Source organism: Triticum urartu, chromosome 2A (assembly GCF_056163025.1).
Source record: "Triticum urartu cultivar PI428250 chromosome 2A, HENAU_Tu73, whole genome shotgun sequence".
Taxonomy (NCBI): Eukaryota; Viridiplantae; Streptophyta; class Magnoliopsida; order Poales; family Poaceae; genus Triticum; species Triticum urartu.
Genome location: NC_141874.1, coordinates 37,070,834 through 37,094,113, shown reverse-complemented (window position 1 = coordinate 37,094,113; position 23,280 = coordinate 37,070,834). Strand labels below are relative to the sequence as shown.

Sequence of the window (23,280 nt, the reverse complement as noted above, 5' to 3'; positions counted from 1 at the left end):
AAAATTTCCTTTATCCGAATTGTTTAAGACAAACAAATGAAAGCTAAACTCCTTTGAGCCCTCTTTTAGACCCTGTAAGCCGAGTGCCAGCTTTGGCCACACGGCTTATAGGCTGTTCCGTGACGGCGCCGGCAGCCGCCTAAGTTGTTGACATGTGGGAGATGTCTTTTTCTGAGTGCGTCCTGTAAGCCGGGTGCATTTTCCGGTTGATACCGTGTTATCCCTATAAGCCGAGACCTTTTTTTTGCAACACTCGGCTTATAGATGGCCATAAGCCGAGTCCTTTAAATATGCATGGCTTATGGACATCATGGTTTTCTTTTCAAGACTCGGCTTAGAGGAACATAAGCCGAGTACACGAAAAAAAGTACTCGGCTTATGGGCTAACACACGGGAAAACCGGATTTTCCTGTAGTTCATGTGTGATTTAGTGCATTTCCTGATAAGGAAAATAATAAAAAATTGGACAATAAACAAGTAGGGTGCAAGAAGGCATGTAGTAGCATCGACAGAATTATAAACAATCCATTTGAAATTTGAGAATAAGTACCATGATTAGTTCGTCCCCAATCTGGAGCACATGCAATGTGGGGTTGAGGTAGCCAACAGCCCGAAGCAGCAGAGCATTTCCAGTCTTGATCTTGGCAGGGGTAATGTTGTATGCGTCCGCCTCCCAGAGTATGATGCAATCAAGCCTTGACGCTTCCACCATGGCGAGTTGATGTGACGGAACGGCATGCTAGAACAGCATGCATCTCAGGGAGGTGCACCGCATGATCTTTTCAGGAAGACTGATGAAGACGAGGGACCAGCGGTTCACAAAGATGAGTTCATGCACGCCCTTCCTAACGAACGCCTTGATCCACTCCCTGAGCTTAGACATCTGGTTGTTGAGGTGGACGGATCGGAAAGGGCCCTCGTGGTAGCCGATGACTTGAGACGTGGCTCACCACCTTGTCGGGGTCATCAGGTCCGTTGCCGCTGCCATGGGGGATCAAGTTGTTGGCTTCGAGGTCGAGCGGGCTGGGGCACCAGATGTATCTCCAGCTTGAGGACAGGACGGTGGTGCTACTGGCCTCCTTCATGGGGATCTTGGACACGAACTGGCGTTCGATGTCTTCGGGGAGGGCGTTGATGTTGACGCGCTGTCCGCTGGAGTAGGAGGCTGACTCGATATCTGCAGAGGGAGAGGGTGGACTGTGTGGTGGTGATTGGCCCAGGTGGAGCAGGGAGGCAGTGCAAGATGTGGTCGATGATGATGTCCATGGCGTGGCAGGAGAGGTCACAGAGGCGGCCGACGACGTGAGTGTGAGGAGAGGTCAGAGCGGCGGCCGGGGAAAGTGAGACGGGAATGGAATGGGGATTGGCTGCATGACCTCGATCCAAATTTGGATACCCTGGTAGTACTCCACCAGTGATTTTACACACTCTCTCAGACCTAGGGCTCCGTTCCAACATTTGAGCCGGTTGGTCGGGAGTCGGGACAGGGCGCCGCAGGAGTACGATATTCATGGGCCTTTTGTGACCTTCATATTTTGCTCTGGATTATTAACTCTTCGTCAGCCCTTTTTACGTCCTTCCGTTGACAAGTCTGGGAGATGCAATGTAGTCGGCACTCAATCACATATTATTGTCTACAGATTGGAGGAGTACAATATTCGTGGACACCCTTTTTAACATGTGAACATTTAAAAAATGGCATTAGCACTTTGAGAAATGTATGAAGATTATATTAAGCGTAATGAACATTTATTGAGGATGTGCGAAAAGTTAATAAATTTCATGAACATTTTTCTGAGTGCCTGGACCACTTTTGAAAATTACCTGAACAGTTTGTGAAAGATGTGCAAACGTAATATGAGTGTATTTTATCCAAAATACACTCATATAAACAAAGGGAAAAATATTCCTAGAAAGGGTGCTGGAGTACCTACCTCCCGGGGCTCATGGAGGGCAAGAGTGCCCTTCAAGCCATTTGTTCGGTGGTGGCATGCCATGTAGGCCTCTCTGGGGCTCTCCAAGCCATCTGAACCCGGACGGCCCGCACCCAGGTGTCTCAGGTTGGCGGTCCATGATGGGTCATCCGCGCGTTCGGGGACACCGTTATTGGGCGGTGTTGGGAATGCCTGCAAGCAGGCCCCGTGTGCAATGGCATCTCCGAACCCGCCTGTCAGCACCCTCGGCCTCGTGCGGCCTAGTACGCCCACACCATCCTGGGCCGCGTCGCACCCGCCTTCCACGTTACGCTCGCCCGGTTAGAGAGCTCCCTACGTTATCCTGGTTCGTGCGCGTGGTGTGTTTTGCTTCGTGTGCCAGGCATGTTAGGTACGCCCGCCCGACGACTGCCTCTAGCCCCATGCGCCAACCGAGTAGGGTATTTCCGTCCGGCCAGGCATTGCGGCGGCAAGTGGCCGGCATGCGCACACTCGACGGTGCAGGGTTGCTTCCTTGACACTAGCCGGGCACTGCTCGTGGTTGCCCCTACCAGATTTCTTTACTGTCGTCAGCCGGGCACTGGCGCTCGCAATATCTCTTACTTTGTTCCGGGTTGTTTCACTTGGTCGTCTTCAACTACCTTAAGATGGATGGTCAGTTCCTCGTCCTGATAAGTTTGTCTTTTCCTTAAGGAGGTTCCAATTTCCTATAAGTTTGTTGTTTTGCACCGCACATCGGGCGCTGTTTATGCTAGGCTGCCTTTCACTTCATTTCACTCCTACTGGTAGAAGCGAGCATGTCTTTGATGTAGGCATTCTCTATTGTGACGGGCGGCAGACACATGTCCATCAGTGGGTGCCTGAGGACATTGGGAAGTGAAAGGATTTTGGTAGGAAGATAAGATCGACGGAGATCTAGATATATAGTGAAGGGGAGAGAAGAGAGGAAGAAGAAAAGCTAAGGAGAGAGAGGGAGAATAGACAAAGGAGAGTGAAAGGAGAAAGAAGAGGAAGTGGAGAAAGAATTGAAGGGAGAGAGGAGGAAGAAGGAGGCTGCCCAAAGCTGAATTGTTGGCCCACGGCGTGTCGTCCAACTAACACACCAATTGTATCTAGGTCACTAGTCGCGTTGAAGCAAAGAACACACCACTAATAATTAACCTATTACTAGTGGCGTGGAAGTTTAGAGCCCTCGCTAGTACTAGTGACGATACTAGTGGTGTGCCCTTAGGGTCCACACCACTGATAGTTTATGCGGGATCACCACTAGATCCCATACACTATTGTCTAGTGTAGTGAGACCTAATAGTTTATGCGGGGTACGTGACATGACCTCTAACTGGAGAAATATATAGGCTTAATTGGATAAATACCACTCGAATTCTGGCGATGCCACTGCAATTTCCAAACTTTGAAAAATGTCATTTCCGTTTTTGAAAGTTTCCATAAATGGAAATGCCATTTTTCAAAGTTTGGAAATTGTAGTGGCATTTCTCATAATTGCCAGAATTTGAGTGGCAATTATCTAGTTAACCCAAATTTATATGTGCTTGTAGAACCCATGAATTGTCAATTTGTATATTTAAAGTTAGGATTATTCAGTAAAGATCAGTATGTTATGCAATGCATTTCTTTAATTGAGCAAACCAAATTATGTCTTACTTTAACATACGTCTGGCCCTGCATCATACAGTTTGTAAAGGTGTAACAATCAATCACTTAACTCATATATTGCCGATTTTTAACTCGGTGCATATTTCTCTCTTCCTGATGTGTACATTCGAAAGCACTTGAAAAAACTGATATAAAAATATGTAACCAGTCCAATAATATACCTTACCAGGGGTCAACTATATCTTACGTAAGCCTGCATGAAACAGTTAAAGTATATTATCCACAAATCACGACAGCATGATCAATATTATAATCAAAATAGAACAATTTTTTTCTGAGACGCACAACCAGATTGTTGTTAACTCGCAGGTGATTCTTTCATACATGTAGAACGCTCACACAGTTGTGGCTAGCCACATGAAAATACCTCATAAAATACACAGTTACTATGTCGTTTAGCCACCAACATCCACGGAATTCATGTATCATATGAAGAGTTTATCTTGAAGTGTCACAGATAAAATTGGGCAAAGGCAAATGGGTATGCAGTGTACGCATCATTTAAGGTACAAATATTTATTCAAGAAATCAGCCACATGATGGCTAGTAAATTAAGTAGAAAATAATGGTGATGCAAGGGTACTTGAAATTGGAGAGCTGCCGGCAACCTGACAACTGAAAGTACAATATTGCCTAAAAGAAGCTATATTGCCTTCAGGGACTTGACTATCAGTTTAGTAGCCCTTTGCAGAATAACTAGTAGGAAGAAGTGCCAGGCCTGTTCAAGTTAGGCAATCAAAAGGGTCACTAAGTAAGAGATCAGATGCTGTCTTGTAGTTTATGCACCCTGAAGATTTGCACAGTCTCATTAGCTAATTCAACCGAAGCGGCAGCCCTTTTCCATTTTTCTTCTATATCAGTTTCCAAGCCGGCAGAAAATACATCATCCGAAAAGTCAATGCAAATCTCCTTGAGCATGTTCACACTTTTCAAAATGAACTTAAAAAAATGATAGTTCTCTATCACCCCTACAGAAACCATGCAATACGAGCTTCTCAATGGTTGATTTCACACATTTGATGGGATCTATTTTCTTCTTCCATAATGTGCCATCACTGTCAACAGAGGTTTTGAATAGAGATCCGCCATTCTACAAAGAAAAGTGTTAGCTGGGCCATATATTGCATGTCAATTGTTGTGTGCAAATGATTTAGAATAAGGAAAAGTGGGAGAAATGGACGTCACATATACCTTGATATGCAATATCTGAATTCTTGGAAAGCATGTTAGAAATGATAGCGCCATCCTTTCTCCCTTTGGCGGCTCCAAACTGGAAATCAATGGCCAAGATATTGTCACTCGGAACCTCGGCAGTTGGACTGGCATTTGACCCAGCCTACAGTTCATAACTCATTAAAATACACAGACATTCCTTGTTTTCTCAGTATCAAGAAACTACGCAATTGCTTATTCTGTTTGTGAATCAAGAGACAACAAAATATAAAAATAAACAACTGACAGTTAACACTTCACCTCAAGGGCAAGAAATACCGCCTTAAATGGTTTTATTATAATAATATGAATCAAGTAATAAAAAGACCGACACATTTGAAATAAAGAATATTAAACATACATTCTTCTACCATAAATCATGGAAAAAAGAAGGGTTATATTAATCTTTTGTCAAGGGCGCCATATTTTCGCACATTACAAGTATATTAGTATTTTATTATTCATTATAAATCAAGAGAAGAGGAGAATAACATTTGTGCCGCTTACATTTCATTTAGGTCAAGTTTTTGTGATCCACTTGGGTCAACATTCTGTCCAATGTCCCCACACAAAAAAGTGTAGTCAACAGATCGAAACAAATTGATCACACAAAATCATGAAAGAGAGCTTGAAACATATTCTCCCAAAACTGAGAAAGATCATGGCCTTAATTTGATGTGTTTTGGTGCTTAGAACACAGTTCGCGGGCATATATAGATATATTACTTAGCATAATTCTGGATAGGATCCTAGATAATATTATTTAATCCATGTTATATCTTATATTTACTAAATAGAAACACCACTGGAGGCACCAGGTTGATCCCAGAAAAATAATCAAAATTGCCCATTTGATATCTCTGTTAGTTATCTACAATCGTTGGATGAAGTATCTCAGGAAGTCATTGCCCTTTGTCCCACCTCAACACTTGTTCCTAACGGGACTTGTCTATAGGCTGTGATCTCTCAAAACTAAAGGACTAAAAGAAGCAAAAACAACCAGAGCCTTATGGATCTCTCTACAGGCTGCAATCTCTCAAAAAGGAAAAAGAAGTTGCAAAAAGGGATGAAAAAGCCACGCAGAGCCTTGCGGATTCATGTATAGGCTGTGCTCTCTCAAAAAGAAAAATAATTTACAAAGAAGAAAAATGAGCAGCGATAATTTCCCACAGCCACCCCTTCATCTATTTCAAGTATCATCCCCTAATATCTCCATGGTGCTTGCGCCTAGAGGTCGTTGTTTTATCTTCCCCAAGCGTCCACTTTTGCCGACCGTCTAATCCAGCGGCAAGTTCTCTGCTTGCTGACACTTCCTTCCACTGATTTTTATTTTGCGAATGGGACCTCTCATTAGTTAAAAGGACTCATTACAATCTGCGGTGCACTGTGCTGATACCATCTGGACCAGTGGATAGCCAGACGGCAGTACGGGGAAGGTATCGCCCCACACTGTTTCTGGCGTACGGAAGATCACACAACACACTTGCGACCCAAGATTTGATCTCCAGTTTTTTTCGCACCATCGCCCGGCGTAAAACATCGAAAAAAACACCACTAGCAACGACCAGACAACTTCCAATAAATCTTTCTATTTTCTAGGTCCAGAACAGAATCTCTAATTCAGGTGATTAATTACAATATATTTATAAGTTAAAAAATTGCAATCTGTATTATTTAAAGCTATCAGGGTTATCTACCTTCTTAATAGTAGTAGGATTGCTGTGTGTGGTTTCCTTGCAGCTTTTAGTGTTTCTTGGTTGCCTGTAGGCACTGTTCACGAGGCGTCTGCTATATGTTGTAGTGGAAAAAGCAACTTCAACGTATGGATAATCTGTGCATGCACCATGAATTCCTTGATGTTGCACTGACGTTGTGAATTTTCAAGGGAGAGAATGATGTTCAATCATTAGTAAAAAGGCATCATCATTAGGTGTCAAGGAGAGCAAGAGTGCTGAATGCCAAAGTAAAATGTGATGATTATGAATGCTACTGCTCTTAATTCATGAGTTAAATGGAGAAAAATAAAACACTTCAGAAGGCCTTAGTTTTTATGTGGATCGACATTCCAGAGACTGATAATAAAAGGGTAACGATTATTGTAGTAATTTTCTTCTTCGCGTGTATAAGTTGGTGCCTTGCTGTTATTTCTGTTCACGTTCCTGGAGTTTTAAATATATACTACTGAGAATGAGTTCTCAAATTTAAAATAGCTATGACTACTCTCGCCATGGTTCTAAATTTACTTTGGCATTTAGATAGTACAACAAGTGCAAAATAAAATTAATATCCACAAAGATGCATGGGAGCTTTGCTTAGGTATAAGCTTTCTACGTGTATAAATAATATTTATTTATTTGTGATAAAACAGTAGTATGGCATTACGATTAGTTTGACATGCGTTCATGTATAGGAGTATAGGACCAATATTTACAAATATAAAAAAAATACCTTCTAAAAGAAAAAAAGAATCAATAACTGTGACCACCTCTCTATATATTCCAACAATAGTAATTCTTCTTCATGGCTAAAATAAGTAGAGTAATTAGCCACAATAAAATTCAATTTAAATTCCAATGAGACTATATCAACTGATAACTATTGTGCTTTTATTCGATTTCACTAAAAGGAGAGACTATCAACTGTATATTTTCTAGGTGAATGAATAGAAAAATTAGTTCCTTTTTTATTTGTGAGAAAATAGTAGCTTGCCATTAGGATTACGGTTAAATGTGTTCATTTATAGGCTCAATATTATAATTGTGAAATTTCCCTTCTAAAAGGAAAAAAGAATCTGTAACTGTGAATTTATAGGCTCAATATTTATAGTTTTCTCCGTAGTGCTGCTCTGGAGGACATGTACAATAACCCTGGAATTTTATCCCAGTACATCAGCGAAGTGCTTATGGTAAATTTAATTTCATAAACTGTTTAGTGCGGTGAAATAACTAACCACAGTAAAAATAAGTTTGATCCTGCAGGTCTGACTTGACGCTCAATTTATATAGGCAAGAAAATGATCCCTCTCTCGATGGATCTTAGTTTATATTCCTATACCAGAGAAATATATGAATGTCACTGGGTCTAATATCGGTAAAGTATTTCTAATGCCATATGTGTATGATGTGTGTGTTGGTTCTTTTCAGAAGGTTGTCGGTAGCCTGCCAAGTTATTTACACATTAATTAGCCACATGTAAGTTGTTTCACGTAATGACCCTTTTGCTAAGCGGTTCACGCAATTATTTGCTTCACCTATTAATGGAGAACATTTTATCGACTACTGCACCCATGCTTAAGAAGGTGGGATTATTAAGTATTTTCAGTTGCTCACATTCTGATTACAAGTCCCACATCACTCATTCATGAGTGCAACTATGTTTTTTTTCTAGAATTGACATGCAAGTTGATTTTCCGATGAGCTAAGGTTTCTCAGTCCACCGCATTATTATTGGACTGAGTAACAGTTGTTTGTGATCGAGACATCATGTATATAAAGTATTGTACTTCAAAGGTTGGTATGGTTTTTCCGACATCCGATGTCATTCAACTCATATTCTTCTGTATCTTAGTCGACGTTACCCCCAGTGAATAACTTCTTTGAAAAAATATAGATATCCCTTCGTATGGATAAGTAGTAGAGGCATTCATATGTTTGTACAATAATATGTAGAAAGTGTTTCTTTCCCTATTCTTATTAATAAAAATTGGTAACACCAATGTTATTTACACTTTTTTAGAACATGCCATTTACACTTTAATTAGATGTATATATATGTTCCTTTTTTTTGCTAACCTGTCCGACCCATGGGTTGATGACTAGTATTTTTAAACTGGAGAAATATATGATTATCCTAAATCAGTTTATCGATCATTGCCTAATTTTAAGTAGATTTTTTTTCAAATCAAGAATTTATTACTAGCATCCATTAAACATAAACGGGCGCACTAGTGTATGTGTATCAGTGTGTGATTTTGTGCAAGAGAAAACTGGACAGTAAACAAGCACAGTGCAAGTAGTTAGGCATGGACAGAATTAAACAATCCGGGCGAGTTGAAATTTGAGAATACGTATACGTATACCATGATTAGTTGGTCCCCAATCAGGAGCACATGCAAATGTGGGGTTGAGGTAGCCAATAGCCCGAAGCACAGGAGCAAATCCAATCTTGATCGGGGAGGGGGCAAGGCTGTATGCGTGCTCCTCCCAGAGAATGACGCGCTCAAGGCACGGCGCATCGACCATGGCGAGCTCATGTGAGGGAAAGGCGTGCCAGAACAGCACGCATCTCAGCCTCGGCCTAACGAGGTCGATGCGGGTCAGCGCCACGCGGCCGCAGATGAACGTCAGCTTCTCCAGCTTGGGGATGCCGACGAGCAGCCGGTCGAAGTCTTCTTCGCATAAGCCCACGGAGCACAGGCCGAGCTTCAGCAGCTCGGGAAACTGGACGTCGTGCCTGCCGGTGTACTGTACGGCAGGTTGCACACGGCGACGTAGAGACGCACCAGGGAGGTGCACCGCAGGATCTCTTCCGGAAGGCTGATGAAGACGAGGGAGCAGCGGTTGACGAAGACGAGGTCCTGCACGCCCTTCCTGGCCAAGTCCTGGAACCAGTCCGTGAGCGTAGACGTCCGGTGTACGATGGCCTTGCTGTTGAGGTGGACGGATCGGAAAGGGCCCTCGTGGGAGCCGATGACCTGGGAGACGCGGCTCACCACGGCGTTTGGGTCATCAGATCCGTCGTCGCCGTGGGGGGTCAAGCTGTTGCCGTCGAGGTCCAGCGGGGTGGAGCGCCAGATGTATCTCCAGCTAGAGGACAGCACGGTGGTGCGGCCGGCCTCCTTCATGGGGAGCTCGGAGACGATCTGGCGTTGGATGTCCTAGGCGAGGGCGCTGATGTTGACGCGCCGGCCGCTGGAGTAGGCGGCGGACTCGAAAGCTGCAGGGAGAGGGAGGGCGCCAGTGGTGGTGGTGATTTGCCCAGGTGGAGCAGGTAGGCAGCGCAAGATGCGGTCCATGGCGTGGATGAAGGCCGCCAGACTCGCGTCTGCGGCCATGAGCGCAGACGTAGTGGTGCAAACGGTGATGCTGGGGCAGATGGTGACCAGCTACATCAGGGCGTACAAGGTTTCGACATCCCGATGTTCTCTGTCTCGACCTTGCATGCGGTATGACGAGGATCGCCAGATATTGTGACATGTGATATCTGCAGATTTCTCAATTCATTGCAATAATTTCATGCATTTGATGAATGTGCTTTAGTTGATTGCTAGAACTTTTTATGCCAGAAGCAGAAGTTGGAAAATGTTCAAGACATTTTTGTTATTTTTGTAACATTCAAGACGTTTTGGTTATCTTTGAAACATTCGAGACATTTTGAGTTGTTCTTGTTATCATACTCCTAGTTGTTGTTTCATCTTATGCCACAAGCAGAAGTTGAAAGTACGAGGTACTAGTATGATAGCAAATAAATTACCACAGAACGTTTGACCACTCTCTCTTCCTCTCTCTCTCTCCCTCTCTCTCTCTACCCCCGTCTCCCTATCTCGCCCTCTCTCCCCTCTCTCTCTCTACTCCCGTCTCCCTCTCTCGCCCTCTCTCGCCCTCTCTCTCTCTTCTCTCTCTCTCTCGCTCATGCGAGAATAAATGTACACATGCGAGAAGAAATCATAACCTCTTACTATGGGACATTAGCACAACTACTTCCCGACTGTCTTCCAACTTAGTATGATAGAAGAATATAAAATTCCTTTTTGTGGCAGTATCCATCCCTTTGGTTTAGAGGAACAAAATGCAAGTAAATGGATAAAATTTCCTTTATCCCGCCAGTTTAGGACAAACAATGAAAGCTAAACTCCTCTGAGACCTCTTTTAGACCCTTCCTATTGATAAGTAGTAGAGCCAATCATATCTTTGTATAATAATATGTGGTAAGTGTTACTTTCTCTATTCTCTTAAGAAACATTAGTAACATCAATGTTATTTACACTTTTTTTGAACATGTCATTTACACTTTAATTAGATGTATATATTCCTTTTTTATTGCTAACCGGTCTGACCCATGGGTTGATGACTAGTATTTTCAAACCAAAGAAATATATAATTATCCTAAATCACCTTACCCCCCCCCCCCATTGCCTAACTTTAAGTAAAATTTGTTTTGTCAAATCAAGAATTTAATCCTAGCATCCATTAAACGTCAAACGGGCACACTAGTGTATCCGTGAACACACCTCTATGGAAAGCATGGTCGGTGGATCTCGTTAACGGACTCAACGGGACACTCCTACACTCTGATAATCCCCAAGTGCAAGGAATCATCGTAGCAATTTCCAAGGGTGGAAGTGACAAGTACGGAGTGTCGAACTCACAAGGAGCTAAAGGTAGGATCAATATTCTCTCAAGTCCTATGTGCCACTGATATGACTATACGTACACCAAACGTTTGCTTCCATCTAGAAACGAGAAATAAAACTACGTATGGGTATGAAAGGGATAGCTTTGCATGATATCGGAGAACTAAAATATAAAAATAGGTGTTGTTCACATAAAGTTAGAATATATTACTATATATTATAAATAGCAAATGTGGAAAAATGATGGATCGGTGTGGAGAATTATCCTAGGCAATTGTTAACAAGATCGGTAATCATTATTGCAATTTTATATGAGGGAGAGGCATAAGATAACATACTTTCTCCATAGCATTAAAGTATCAAGTCCCCTTTATCCCATACGCAACAACCCCCTTACTCGGGTTTAAGCTTCTGTCACTCTAGCAATCCACTATAAGTGAATCATGAACGTATTGCAACACCCTACAGCCGGAATCCTTCATGTGTGCACGACGAACTACGCCATTATCAATGCAGCTCAGACAGAGAGGAATGCCGTGCTCTGAGTCATCGATCATGACGGCGCTAATGTTGCCCAGTGACTTCTGCTCCTTCACCTCTTTGCCAAGCGTCCGCGAATGGCCGCACATGACCAAATCCTTCGTCTGACCATTGTCAACGAGGAGGACGAGTTCCTGTCTGTCACCGGTGCGCTCCTCGCCCGGGAAGCTGAGAGCCTGCACATCAGCTTCCAGTTCGACCCAGTGAAACTCCACTTCAATCAGCTGCACAGCATTGAGCCCCTCGGTGTTAGGAGCGGCGAAGCACTGGTCATCGTCTCCTCCCTACAGTTCCACCTTCTAGTCGCCGACGAGTTTGTAGAAGTGGCTATTCATCCTCACGACAGGAAAGGAAAAGTGCAGGCCCTTGCTACCATGACGAGGGCCGACACGCTCCTCCATGACCTAGCAGAGCTATCGCCAAAGCACATTGTCGTGACAGAGCAGGAGGCCGACCACAACGGCGAGTTCATGGGCTGGTTCGACAACGTGGTCAACTAGTACGGGCCCCTGTTTGATGCACTGGAGGAGAGCGTACCTGCACGCGGATCAGCAATGGAGCGGTCGGACATGGAGGTGTCCTATATGAGATCAGACATATCGTTGCCTATGACTGCGCGCAGCACCCGGAGCGCCACGAGTGGATGGTGAAGTGGACGGACTGGATGACGGCCGCCGGGTTCGTGTCTTCTGCGATGAGCGCTGACGCAGTGGCACAAATGGTGATGCTGAGGGTTTCCAGTGAGAAGTATGTGTGCTTCTTCATCCACTGGTGTGATATCCTGACGTTCCCTATCTCGACCTATCATGCGGTGTGACGAGGATCACCAGATATTGTGACATGTGATTTGTTTAGATTTCTCAATTCATTGCAATAATTTCATGCATTTGATGAATGTGCTTTAGTTGATTGTCAGAACTTCTTGTTATCATTTTGAGTTGTTGTTGTTGTTGTTATCCTACCGTGCGATAGCTGTTGTTTCATCTTATGCCACAAGAAGACGTTGAAAAATGTTCAAGACATTTATTTTTGTTATTTTTTAAACATTCAAGACATTTTGGTTATCTTTGAAACATTCAAGACGTACTTTTATGATAGCAAATCAATTACCACAGAAAGTTTGACCTCTCTCTCTCGCTCTCTCTCCCTCTCTCTGTACCTCCCTCCCCCCTCTCTCTCTCCCTCTCTCCCCCCTCTCTCTCTGCATTCTCGAAAGGACAAACATACACATGCGAGAAGCAATCATAACCTCTTCCTATAGGGCCTTAGCACGACGACTTCCCGACTGTCTTCCAACTCGGTATGATAGAAGAATATAAATATCATTTTTGTACGGCAGTATCCACCCCTTTGGTTTATAGGAACAAAGTGCAAGTAAAGGGATAAAATTTCCTTTATCCCAACTGTTTAGGACAAACAAATGAAAGCTAAACTCCTCTGAGACCTCTTTTAGACCCTTCCTATGGATAAGTAGTAGAGACACTCATATCTTTGTATAATAATATGCAGAAAGTGTTACTCCCTCTATTCTTATTAAGAAACATTAGTAACACCAATGTTATTTACACTTTTTTTGAACATGTCATTTACACTTCAATTAGATGTACATGTTCCTTTTTTATGGCTAACCTGTCCGACCCATGGGCAGGGATGATGTCGACGGGCCCCTGCACTGCCTCGCGTCTTTGTTCGCCAATGCTCTAGCGCTGCGCGTGGTCCACCCATGCTAGGGCGTGTGCCGCGTCCTCCAGCTGCACAAGACTACCCCCGCACCTGCGGCCACCGCAGTGCCCCGCCACTTCACCGAGATGTGCCCGTTCCTCTGCCTCGCCGGGACCATGGCGAACTACGCTGTCGATCTCAGCGGCACTGACGCCGACCAGTGGCTTCTGCTCCTCTGCTTCTTTGCCAAGTGTCCGGGAGCGGGAACACATGACCAAATCCTCTGTTTGATCATTGTCAATGAGCAGGACGAGTTCCTATCCATCACCGGTGCGCTCCTCGCCCGGGAAGCCGAGAGCCTGCGCATCGGCTGCCAGTTCCACCCGATGAAACTCCACATCAATCAGCTACTTAGCATCGAGCCCCTCGGTGTCAAGAGCGGCGAAGCACTGGTCATCGTCTCCACCCTGCAGCTCCACCATCTGCTCGCCGACGAATTTGTAGAAGTGGCTGCTCGTCCTCACGACAGGAAAGGAAAACATAGGCCCATGCTACCATGACGAGGGCCGACGCGCTCCTTCACGACCTAGCGGAGCTATCGCAGAAGCTCATGGTGGTGACGGAGCAGGAGGCCGACCACAATGGCAAGTTCATGGGCCATTTTGACAACACGCTCAACTACTACGGGGCCCTATTTGATGCCCTAGAGGAGAGCGTACCTGTATGAGGGTCAGCGATAATGGAGAGGTCAGACGTGGAATGGTGCCTGCTCCTGCAAAAGATCAGGGATATCGTTGGCTGTGATGGCGCGCAGCGCCCACGAGTGGATGGTGAGGTTGGCGGAGCGGATGAAGGCCGCCAGACTCACATCTGCGGCGATGAGCACAAATGCAGTGGTGTAATTAGTAATGTTGGGGCATATGGTGACCGGCTGCAGCAGGGCGTACAGGGTTTCTAGTGAGAAGGATGTGTGCTTCTTCATCCACTGGCGCGACATCCCGATGTTCTCTTTCTCGACCTGGCGTGCAGTGTGATGAGGAGCCAGATATTATGACATGTGATATATGCATATTTATCAATTCATTTCAATAATTTCATGCATTCGATGAATGTGCTTTCCTGAACTTTTTATGCCAGAAGGAGAAGTTGGAAAATGTTCAAGACAGTTTTGTTATTTTTGTAACATTCAAGACGTTTTGGTTATCTTTGAAACATTCAAGACATTTTGAGTTGTTCTTGTTATCATACTCCTAGTTGTTGTTTCATCTTATGCCACATTCAAAGTACAAGATGCTAGTATGATAGCAAATCAATTACCATAAAACATTTGACCTCTCTCTCTCTCCCCCTCTCTCTCTGTCTCTACCCCCTCTCCCCATCTCGCCCTCTCTCCTCTCTCTCTCTCTCCCTCTCTGCATTCTCGCAAGGACAAATGTACACATGCGAGAAGAAATCATAACCTCTTCCTATGTAAACATTTGACCTTTCCCGATTGTCTTCCAACTTAGTATGATAGAAGAATATAAAATTCCCTTTTGGGGCAGTATCCACCCCTTTGGTTTAGAGGAACAAAATGCAAGTAAATGGATAAATTTTCCTTTATCCCACCTGTTTATGACAAACAATGAAAGCTAAACTCCTCTGAGTCCACTTTTAGACCCTTCCTATGGATAAGTAGTAGAGACAATCATATCTTTGTATAATAATATGTAGAAAGTGTTACTTTCTCTATTCTTATTAAGACACATTAGTAACACCAATGTTATTTACACTTTTTTGAACATGTCATTTACACTTTAATTAGATGTATATGTTGCTTTTTTATTGCTAACCGGTCCAACCCATGGGTTGATGACTAGTATTTTCAAACCAAAGAGATATATGATTATCCTAAATCACCTTACCCCCCATAGCCTAACTTTAAGTAAATTTTGTTTTGTCAAATCAAGAATTTATTCCAAGCATCCGTTAAACGTCAAACGGGCACACTAGTGTATCAGTGAACATACCTCTAAGGACAGCGTGGTCGGTGGATCTCGGAAACAGACTCAACGGGACATTCGTACACTCGAGCATCAATGGTAGTATGACATTACTCGTGCCGAAGGTAAGGTCGGCAGCGGCGCCTACTACAGCACCGCAGAATCAATACGAGCAGCGCGCGATAGACCTTATCACACTTCTATATTCCGGCGCCACCGTGTTCGCCAAAGCGGACAAGGAGCTGATAAAGAAGGGGCTGGAGAGGATATGCAACACTCTCGCATCGGATGACGTTGGCGGGCCCCTGCACTAGCTCACGTTTTCGTTCGCCAACGCTCTAGCGCTGCGCATGGTCCACCCATGCTAGGGCATGTGCCGTGCCCTCCAGTTGCACAAGACTACCGCCGCACCAGCGGCCGCAGTAGTGTGCCGCCACTTCGCCAAGATGTGCCCGTTCCTCCACCTCACCGGGACCACGGTGAACTACGCCATCATCGTTGCAGCTCGGACGGAGAGGAATTTCATGCTCCACATCGTCGATCTCGGCAACGCTCACGCCTCCCAATGGCTTCTGCTCCTCTGTCTCTTTCCCAAGCGTCTAGGAGCAAGCACACATGACCGAATCCTTCGTGTGTCCATTGTTAACGAGGAGGACGAGTTCCTGTCTGTCACCGGTGCGCTCCTAGCCAAGGTAGCTGAGAGCCTGCACATCGGCTTCCAGTTCCACCCGGTGAAACTCCACATCAATCAGCTACTCAGCATTGAGCCCCTTGATGTCAGGAGCGGCGAAGCACTGGTCGTCATCTCCACCCTATAGCACCACTGTCTGCTCGTCGACGAGTTTGTGGAAGTGGCTGCTCGTCCTCATGACAGGAAAGGAAAAGCGGAGGCCCATGCTACCATGACGAGGGCCATCACGCTCCTCCGCGACCTATCGGAGCTATCACCGAAGCTCATGGTGGTGACGGACCAGGAGGCCAACCACAATGGCGAGTTCATGGGCCGGTTCGACAACGAACTCAACTACTACGGGGCCCTATTTGATGCCCATGAGGAGAGCGTACCTATATGCGGATGGGTAATGGAGTGGTCGAACATGGAACAGTGCATACAGGCTTTCCAGTGAGAAGGATGTGTGCTTCTTTGTCCACTGGCGCACCATCTTGATGTTCTCTATCTCGACCCGGCGTGCGGTGTGACGAGGATTGCCAGATATTGTGACATGTGATATCTGCAGATTTCTCAACTGATTGCAATAATTTCATGCATTTGATTAATGTGCTTTAGTTGATTGCCAGAGCTTCTTGTTATCATTTTGAGTTGTTGTTGTTGTTATCCTACTTTGCGATAGCTGTTGTTTCATCTTATGCCACAAGCACAAATTGGAAAATGTTCTAGACATTTTTGTTATCCTTGAAACATTCAAGACGTGTTGGTTATCTTTGAAACATTCAAGACATACTAGTATGATAGAATATCAATTACCACAAAACGTTTGACGTCTCTCTCTCTCTCTCTCTCTCTCTTTGTCTGTCCGTCTATCTCTCTCTCTCTCTGGATTCTCTCAAGGACAAACATACACATGCGAGAAGAATCATAACCTCTTCCTATGGGGCCTTAGCACGATGACGTCCCGACTGTCTTCCAACATAGTATGAATGTAGAATTTAAATATCCTTTTTATGGAAGTATCCATCCCTTTGGTTTAGAGGAACAGAGTGCAAGTAAATGGATAAAATTTCCTTTATCCCAACTGTTTAGAACAAACAAATGATATCTAAACTCCTTTGAGATCTCTTTTAGACCCTTCCTATGGATAAGTAATAGAGACAATCATATCTTTGTATAATAATATGTAGAAAGTGTTACTTTCTCTATTCTTATTAAGAAACATTAGTAACACCAATGTTATTTACACGTTTTTGAACATGTCATTTACATTTTAATTAGATGTATATGGTCCTTTTTTATTGCTAACCGGTCCGACCCATGGGTTGATGACTAGTATTTTCAAACCAAAGAAATATTTGATTGTCCTAAATCACCTTAACCCCCATTGTCTAACTTTAAGTAAAATTTGTTTTGTCAAATCAAGAATTTATACCTAGCATCCGTTAAACGTCAAACGGGCACACTAGTGTATCAGTGAACACACCTCTAAGGACAGCGTCGTCGGTGGATCTCGGAAATGGACTCAACGGGACATTTGTACACTCTGATAGTCCCAAGTGCAAGGAATCATCATAGCAATTTCCGAAGGTGGAAGTGATAAGTATGGAGTGGCCAACCCACAAGGAGCTAAAGGTAAGATCAATATTCTCTCAAGTCCTATCAGCCACTGATATGACTCTACGTACATCGAACGTTTGCTTCCATCTAGAAACGAGAAATAAAACTAAGTTGTGGGTATGAAGAGGATAGCTTTGCATGATATTGGAGAACTAAAATATAAAAATAGGTGTTATTAACATAAAGTTAGAATACCGTTAACATAAAGTAGGGGATTACAGCGGGGTGCGGGAGAGTGGACCGCTTAGAAGAGATGAGGAAGGTGATGAAGATGGTGATGTTGATGAAGACGATCACCGCGGCGATGGTTCCCCCAGCGGCACTCCGGCGCCACCAAGAGAGAGGGGGAGAGGGTCTCCCCTTGTGCTTCCTCCTCCATGGCCTCCCCCCTAGATGGGTAGAGGTTCTCTCTCTGGTCCTTGGCCTCCATGGTGAAGATGGCTCCCTCCGGCTTCCTCCTCCACGGCCTCCGGTGACGATGACCCCCTCCGGCATGGTGCCAGAGAGGGCCTAGATTAGTTTTTCGTGGCTACAGAGGCTTGCGAAGGAGGAACTTCTCGTCTCGGCTTCTTTTCGGAGGTTTGGGGATTTATCAGAATTTTTGGCATCGGTCTCACGTCAAGGGGGTACCCGTGGGGCCCACAAGCTGTAGGGGCGCGCCATACCCCTCAGGGCATGCCCTGATCGCTTGTGGCCACCTCGGTCTCTTCCTGGCCCGGCTCCGGTGCTTCGGGGGTGTCTTTTGGTCCATAAAAAATCACCGTCAATTTTCAGCCCATTCCGAGAACTTTTATTACTGCACAAAAAAGACACCTCGGTAGTTCTGCTGAAAACAGCATTAGTCGGGGTTAGTTCTAATTAAATCATACCAAAACCATATAAAATTGTTGTAAACATGGCATGAATACTTCATAAATTATAGATACGTTGGAGACGCATCACACTCCAACATCAATGGCAGTACGACATTACTTGTGCCGGAGGTGAAGTCGGCAGCCGCGCCTACTACAGCATCCCCGACGACACCTGGACTGCCGACAAGCTTGTAGAAGTGGCTGCTCATCCTCACGACAGGAAAGGAAAAGCGCAGGCCCATGCTATCATGATGAGGGCTGAAGCGCTCCTCCATGACCTAGCGGAGCTATCATCGAAGGACATGGTCGTGACGGAGCAGGAGGCCGACCACAATGGCGAGTTCATGGTCCGGTTGAACAACATGCTTAATGATACGTCTCCAACGTATCTATATTTTTTGATTGTTCCATGCTATTATATTATCAACCTTGGATGTTTTATATGCACTTATATGCTATTTTATATGATTTTTGGGACTAACCTATTAACCTAGAGCCCCATTGCCAGTTTCTATTTTTTCGTTGTTCTTAAGTATCGCCGAAAAGGAAAACCAAACGGAGTCCAATTGACCTGAAATTTTAGGAGACCATTTTTGGACCAGAAGAAGCCCATGGAGTACCAGAGGTGGGCCAGAAGAGTCCGAGGCCACCACGAGTGTGGGGGCGCGCCCCCCTACCTCGTGGCCACCTCGGGGACCCCCTGACTTGTTCCCAACTCCAACACCTCTTATATAACTCAAAACTTCCAGAAAGAAACCTAGATCGGGAGTTCCGCCACCAGAAGCCTCCGTAGCCACCGAAAACCAATCTAGACCCGTTCCGGCACCCTGCTGGAGGGGGGAATCCCTCTCCGGTGGCCATCTTCATCATCCTGGCGCTCTCCATGACGAGGAGGGAGTAGTTCTCCCTCAGGGCTGAGGGTATGTACCAGTAGCTATGTGTTTGATCTCTCTCTCTCTCTCTCTCTCTCGTGTTCTTGATTTGGCACGATCTTGATGTATCGCGAGCTTTGTTATTATATTTGGATCTTATGATGTTTCTCCCCCTCTACTCTCTTGTAATGGATTGAGTTTTTCCCTTTGAAGTTGTCTTATCGGATTGAGTCTTTAAGGATTTGAGAACACTTGATGCATGTCTTGCATGTGCTTATTTGTGGTGAAAATGGGATATCACGTGATCCATTGGATGTATGTTTTGGTGATCAACTTGCGAGTTCCGTGACCTCGTGAACTTATGCATAGGGATTGGCACACATTTTCGTCTTGACTCTCCGGTAGAAACTTTGGGGCACTCTTTGAAGTTCTTTGTGTTGGTTGAATAGATGAATCTGAGATTGTGTGATGCATATCGTATAATCATACCCACAGATACTTGAGGTGACATTGGAGTATCTAGGTGACATTAGGGTTTTGGTTGATTTGTGTCTTAAGGTGTTATTCTAGTACGAACTCTAGGATAGATTTAACGGAAAGAATAGCTTCGTGTTATTTGACTGCGGACTCTTGAATAGATCGATCAGAAAGAATAACTTTGAGGTGGTTTCGTACCCTACAATAATCTCTTCGTTTGTTCTCTGCTATTAGTGACTTTGGAGTGACTCTTTGTTGCATGTTGAGGGACAGTTATATGATCCAATTATGTTATTATTGTTGAGAGAACTTGCACTAGTGAAAGTATGAACCCTAGGCCTTGTTTCAACGCATTGCAATACCATTTTCGCTCACTTTTATCATTGGTTACCTTGCTGTTTTTATATTTTCAGATTACAAAAACCTATATCTATCATCCATATTGTACTTGTATCACCATCTCTTCGCCGAAATAGTGCACCTATACAATTTACCATTGTATTGGGTGTGTTGGGGACACAAGAGACTCTTTGTTATTTGGTTGCAGGGTTGTTTGAGAGAGACCATCTTCATCCTATGCCTCCCACGGATTGATAAACCTCAGGTCATCCACTTGCGGGAAATTTTCTACTGTCCTACAAACCTCTGCACTTGGAGGCCCAACAACGTCTACAAGATGAAGGTTGTGTAGTAGACATCACTCAACTACTACGGGGCCCTGTTTGATGCCCTGGAGGAGAGCCTACCTGCACGCGGGTCAGCAATGGAGCGGTCGGACATGGAATGGTGCCTGCTCCTATATGATATCATGTATATCGTTGCCTGTGATGGTGCGCAGCACCGGGAGCGCCACGAGCGGATGGTGAAGTGGGCGGAGCGGATGACGGCCGCTTGGTTTGCGTCTACGGCGATGAGCGCAGATGCAGTGGCGGAAACGGCGATGCTGGGGCAGATTATGACCGGCTGCAGCAGGGCGTACAGGGTTTCCAGTGAGAAGGATGTGTGCTTCTTCATCCACTGGCGCGGCATCCTGATGTTCTTTGTCTCGACTTGTCGTGCGGTGTGACAAGGATCACCAGATATTGTGACCTGTGATATCTGTAGATTTCTCAATTCATTGCGACAATTTCATGCATTTGATGAATGTGCTTTAGTTGATTGCCACAAGCAGATGTTGGAAAATGTTCAAGACATTTTTTATTATTTTTGAAACATTCAAGAAGTTTTGGTTATCTTTGAAACATTCAAAACATGTTGGTTATCTTCGAAACATTCAAGACGTACTAGTATGATAGCAAATAAATTACCATAGAACGTTTGACCTCTCTCTCTCCCTATCTGTATGTACCTCCCTCTCTCTCCCTCTCTCTCCCTCTCTCCCCCATCTCTCTCTACATTCTCGCAAGGAAAAACATACACATGAGAGAAGAAATGATAACCTCTTTCTATGGGGCCTTAGCACGACGATTTCTCGACTGTCTTCCAACTTGGTATGATAGAAGAACATAAACATCCTTTTTGTGACAGTATCCATCCCCTTGGTTTAGAGGAACAAAGTGCAAGTAAATGGATAAAATTTCCTTTATCCCACCCATTTAGGAGAAACAAATGAAAGCTAAACTCCTCTGAGACCTCTTTTAGACCCTTCCTATGGATAAGTAGTAGAGACAATTATATCTTTGTATAATAATATGTAGAAAGTGTTACTTTCTCTGTTCTTATTAAGAAACATTAGTAACACCAATGTTATGGACACTTTTTTGGAACATGTCATTTACACTTTAATTAGATGTATATGTTCCTTTTTTATTTCTAACCGGTCCGACCCATGGGTTGACGACTAGTATTGTCAAACCGAAGAAATATATTGTTATCCTAAATCACCTTATCCCCCATTGTCTAACTTTAAGTAAAATTTGTTTTGTCAAATCAAGAATTTATTCCTAGCATCTGTTAAACGTCAAACGGGCACACTAGTGTATCAGTGAACACACCTCTAAGGACAGCATGTCGGTGGATCTCGGAAACGGACTCAACGGGACATTCGTACACTCCAGCATCAATGGTAGTACGACATTACTCGTGCCGGAGGTGAGGTCGGCAGCGGCGCCTACTACAGCATCCCCGACGGCACCTGTACCGCTGAATCAGTATGAGCAGCACACGATAGAGCTTATCACACTTCTATGTTCCCGCGCCACCGCGTTCTCCAAAGGGGGCAAGGAGATGATAAAGACGGGGCTGGAGAGGATATGCAGCAGTCTCGCATCAGACGATGTCGGTGGGAGCCTACACTGCCTCGCGTCTTCGTTCACTGATGCTCTAGCACTGTGCGTGGTTTACCCATGCCAGGGCGTGTGCCGCGTCATCCAGCTGCACAAGACTACCCCCGCACGCCGGCCAGCGCGGTGCACCACCACTTCAACGAGATTCGACCGTTCCTCCGCCTCGCCGGGACCACGACGAACTACGCCATTATCAATGCAGCTCAGACAGAGAGGAATGCCGTGCTCCGAGTCATCGATCATGACGGCGCTAATGTTGCCCAGTGACTTCTGCTCCTTCACCTCTTTTCCAAGCGTCCGCGAATGGCCGCACATGACCAAATCCTTCGTCTGACCATTGTCAACGAGGAGGACGAGTTCCTGTCTGTCACCGGTGCGCTCCTCGCCCGGGAAGCTGAGAGCCTGCACATCAGCTTCCAGTTCGACCCAGTGAAACTCCACTTCAATCAGCTGCACAGCATTGAGCCCCTCGGTGTTAGGAGCGGCGAAGCACTGGTCATCGTCTCCTCCCTACAGCTCCACCTTCTAGTCGCCGACGAGTTTGTAGAAGTGGCTGTTCATCCTCACGACAGGAAAGGAAAAGTGCAGGCCCTTGCTACCATGACGAGGGCCGACACGCTCCTCCATGACCTAGCAGAGCTATCGCCAAAGCACATTGTCGTGACAGAGCAAGAGGCCGACCACAACGGCGAGTTCATGGGCTGGTTCGACAACGTGGTCAACTACTACGGGCCCCTGTTTGATGCACTGGAGGAGAGCGTACCTGCACGCGGATCAGCAATGGAGCGGTCGGACATGGAATGATGCCTTCTCCTATATGAGATCAGACATATCGTTGCCTATGACTGCGCGCAGCACCCGGAGCGCCACGAGTGGATGGTGAAGTGGACGGACTGGATGACGGCCGCCGGGTTCGTGTCTTCTGCGATGAGCACTGACGCAGTGGCACAAACGGTGATGCTGAGGGTTTCCAGTGAGAAGGATGTGTGCTTCTTCATCCACTGGTGTGATATCCTGACGTTCCCTATCTCGACCTATCATGCGGTGTGACGAGGATCACCAGATATTGTGACATGTGATTTGTTTAGATTTCTCAATTCATTGCAATAATTTCATGCATTTGATGAATGTGCTTTAGTTGATTGT

At 45.1% G+C, this 23,280-nt stretch overlaps 1 protein-coding gene and 1 pseudogene across 1 annotated transcript; one reads left to right on the top strand and one right to left on the bottom strand.

Annotated features, from left to right (window-relative positions):
• Positions 1–875: 875 nt before the first annotated feature.
• LOC147983366 (F-box/FBD/LRR-repeat protein At1g51370-like) lies at positions 876–9,663 on the bottom strand. The gene is made up of 3 exons (XM_087540703.1): positions 9,285–9,663; positions 8,899–9,210; positions 876–1,177 (listed from the first exon to the last, which is right to left on the bottom strand). Exons 1-3 carry the CDS (start codon positions 9,661–9,663, stop codon positions 876–878), a joined length of 993 nt encoding a protein of 330 aa, XP_087396829.1.
• A 12,193-nt stretch (positions 9,664–21,856) lies between these two features.
• Positions 21,857–23,184, top strand: LOC147983365 (scarecrow-like protein 3; annotated as a pseudogene).
• Positions 23,185–23,280: the final 96 nt, after the last annotated feature.

Excerpts from the sequence above, each read along its gene's own strand:
- LOC147983366 (XM_087540703.1), bottom strand. The coding sequence starts at position 9,663 with ATGAAGGAGGCCGGCCGCACCACCGTGCTGTCCTCTAGCTGGAGATAC. Across the intron at positions 9,211-9,284 it reads CGTGTGCAACCTGCCGTACA|AAGACTTCGACCGGCTGCTC; the intron begins GTACACCGGCAG and ends GCTTATGCGAAG. Across the intron at positions 1,178-8,898 it reads TTGGGGACCAACTAATCATG|ATATCGAGTCAGCCTCCTAC; the intron begins GTATACGTATAC and ends CTCCCTCTGCAG.